General features: G+C 44.7%; 1 protein-coding gene across 1 annotated transcript in view; it reads right to left on the bottom strand.

The window, feature by feature from the left end:
• Positions 1 to 360: 360 nt before the first annotated feature.
• Positions 361 to 3,569, bottom strand: part of LOC113214821 (transient receptor potential cation channel protein painless-like) — a gene marked incomplete at its 5' end in the record, with an annotated part of 78,797 nt that continues 75,588 nt past the window's right edge. The window contains 2 exon segments of the mRNA XM_052271502.1: positions 361 to 1,566; positions 2,609 to 3,032. Of these exon segments, the coding sequence (XP_052127462.1) occupies positions 642 to 1,566; positions 2,609 to 3,032 (1,349 nt within the window).

The raw sequence follows: 3,569 nt of genomic DNA, 5'->3' as shown, positions 1-3,569 counted from the left end.
GACGGACACGAGAGCGGTTGCATAAGCCCGCTTTAATGCTTTTTTAAAAGCAGAAGGGCGGGCTAAAAAGGGGAAGGGGTTGTTTTAGGATAAAACAAAAAAGTTGCAGCCTGCTGATACTATTAAGGAAACTCTTGCTCGGTGATCAATGTTAGGGTGCCCCCCTCCAAGCATGGATCAAAATTCTAAGTCATGGGAATTCCCTGTAGCTCCTATAGAAAACTTATTCCCTCAGGATATTCTAATATAAATATATAATATGAATTTTATGGATAAATCCATAAAGTTTCAAACACCACGGTGACGAACAAAAATAAATATGTTCGTCACTCCTTTTCCGACCACAGAACCCGGCAGAACCACGTTAAAATATCTATGTTTATTGTAGTTACCGTATCGTTTGACGAAAAAAAAAACAATCTACGAACAGATATGTCTATTTACGGCTTCAATACGCAGGTCAAAATCTCTGTAAGTAACCGTCCGTGCGTAAAGTGTTTTTGTCAAACAAGCGTTTTTTTCCAGTGCATACTAATTCAATACCCGAAAGGGAACTTTTTGCAGAATGTGCAGATCCAAGCCATAGTAAGATAGTGGTGGACAGTTAACGCCATTGGACCATTTCTACTCTCGTATGCGAGCTAGTTGACATTACTTTGAGACTTGCGCTCCAACAGCAGCTCGTTGACTTTCCTCATGATGTCCGAGTCCATCCGAAGTGTATGGAGGTACTTATATAATTTACTGCTTTTTTCCATTGGGTAAGTCACACGGTTGCCGTCGCTAGGAAGTACTCGAATCCGGCGCTCACGCTTATCACGAGAGAAGAGCATAATACTTGGTAACCTTTCCGACCACCATCTCGCTAGTGCAAATTTAGAGAATAAAAGGTGCTCAGCGCGCAAGACGTGGGCCCACAACTCGGCTTCCTGACGGATGGCCTGGGTGTCGCTTAAAGCCAGGCCAAGGATCAGGTTAAAGAGGACGATGGAAACCAGGAAGACAAACAGGAGGAACAAAATGTGGCTCGTGACGGGGAAGGAATCAAACGGCAACGAGCTAGCGTCGAACTCCCCGGTCAGCATGACGAACGACTTGAAGATAGACTTGGCTGGGTTGCGGAAAAATTCATCATCGCCCGTTTCGTCATCCGGGCAGTCAGGCCCTGTCCCGTCAATGGGGCAGTTGTGGAAGAGGATGTAGAAGCTCAGAGCGAAGGCAACGATCAGGATCCCGTAATTCCTAAGGACTTTAAAACATTGCCACGAGACCCTCTTCACCATCACGATGCTTGTGGCGAGCTGTTGTGATATCGGAGCCCAGATCAAGATGTGCCGTATCCACGTCGTGAGGACGCAAACCGCTGCCAGCTGCCGACGCAGGTAGACGTTAGTGGAGTCGGTTGCGAGCATCACGCTGGTCACAACAATTGAAGAAATCGCCATCCAGTCTTGCAAAGAAGAAACCAATTTCCGCCATCCGAAGAACCGGATGAAAAGTTTGAAACGCTGGCTCACGCGGACACACTCCACAATGGCGTAGATAAACACCACCCCGATGAGTACGCTGAAAAAAAATTATAATTTTAACATAAGTTATTGAAATTCGGGTGTATGTCATCCGTCCCACGTAATATTTTTTTTAAGGAAAAATATACCAAACAAAGGATTTATTTTAGTTGGCTAAGATTAAAGTCGACTATTTGATGTCGACTATTTACAGTCGAATACAGTCACTCCTTTTAGTCAACTATTCTTGGCCACTAGTTTTAGTCGACAAAAAATTGGTCCTAAGAACCATCAGTTTCTAACCATGCGCTAATTGAGGCAGATCTTGTTGATTGGTTGCCTTCTTACTCGGAAAAAGCAGTGCCTTTCAGCAAGAAGTACCCCTCCCCCCTCCGCCTCTTACCTCCTTAGGAGAGTGCACTTAGTTACATCGTACAGTGTAGGTGTGCACTCTCAGACCTGTACTGATTTTTTTATTAGTAGCTTATAAAGGTTTTTAGGTTTTTATGCAGCAGGGCATATTTCTCAAAACAATTGGTGGCTTAACATATTAACAATACCTTCCACACACACACACACACTCTTTTACCCCCCTCCCTCGCACATGAACGCAACCACACGAACTTCCAACACCCATTCAAACCCAAGCACGCACACTCTCCGACATGGCAAGGCTCCGCCGCTGCGGGTGAATCCATACACCTATCCGGCGTATGTCTACTACTAATCTTAACTAACAAAATCTAGTCGACTAAAATAATGGGTAGGTCATCATGACTAAAAATAAATTGTTAGCACAGGTAGGACAAACAATTTGACTAAAATTAGTGGTAGGACCAATGAAATTACTATTTTAATCACTATTTATAGTAATTTTTTAGTGCTAAAAATTAAAGTAGTACAAGTGCTAGGTAGGACAAACGGGGCCGCCCGGTTTTGATAAAGTTATGCTTTAGGTTTCTGTCAGAGTCACTCAATTTGTCCAAAAAAAACGTAATGTTTGTTCAGTGAAACTGCAGTTGGGCTACAGTATACTGGTGTACTGCACACTGTAGATCCTTTCACCCACGCTGGTAACAGAATTGTACGTATGTACGTACCTTTTGGGGGTTTCCTCAAGGGACGCGATCACCAATACTTTCTTGAATTCCCTGAACGTGGCGTATACTGTGACACCCACACTGAAAATTAGGTGAGAGAGAAGGTTGAAAAAAATGTAGATCCTTTTCACGAGCTGCCATTTGAGGTCAAGAAAGCTAGCGACAAGGGGGTGTCTGACGAGCTCCTGCATGCGAAGGTCGCCCGCGGACAGGACCAAGCCGATAAAATCTAGCTCCCATGTCTCCTCCATCTTCTTCTGACCCTTGATGTGACTCGTGGAGTCCTCAACGCTCACGGTCACTTGATTTCCGGGGGTGGTAGGTTGCCTGACCTCGCTGGCGGTAGTGTTGGGGTCTCGCCAGCCATAAGAAGCACCCTGCCCACCACCTGGCTCCGCTGTTTGCGGAGAGGCGGCCTTCTTCACTGCAAAAAACGATAACACTTCCTGTAAGCTGATAAAGAACCCCTTTTAAAGGAAACATTGTCAAGAGGTCACGGACGTGTCACGCTGAACGTGTCACACTTAGCATGTTACACTTAACGTGTCACTCAATTTGGAATTATTTCTGAGGAAATGCCTCAGGTAATTGTAGTAATTTTGATGTAGATGACCCATCCTCAGGCCATTCCAACAGTACCCCGGTCAGCTCGATCGTACCCCTCAAGGTCTTTGCATTTTAACATGTGTTTCATATGGTCTTTTTGGTGTTAATTCGATCTGTTAGTCACTTTGCACATTTTAGTAAACTACGGCTTTCGGCGGGGGGGGGGGGGACTAGAGATTTTCTCCTAGGACATCACAAACGACTGTAACGTGGCAACACCGTGACTACAGCCAACCCTTCTGGTTTGCGTAAGAGTTTAAAAAAATGTATTTTTTGTCAGTCTGTAAACTTTACTTTTTAGCCCGCTCTTTTGCTTAAAAGCTATATAAGCGGGCTTATGCCATCGCCTCTGTGT

The sequence above is a fragment of the Frankliniella occidentalis genome, unplaced genomic scaffold (genome assembly GCF_000697945.3).
Source record: "Frankliniella occidentalis isolate FOCC.00 unplaced genomic scaffold, Focc_3.1 Scaffold164, whole genome shotgun sequence".
In the NCBI taxonomy this organism is placed as follows: domain Eukaryota; kingdom Metazoa; phylum Arthropoda; class Insecta; order Thysanoptera; family Thripidae; genus Frankliniella; species Frankliniella occidentalis.
Note: the sequence above shows the minus strand (reverse complement) of the source record. Positions and strands in the feature narration are given on the sequence as shown.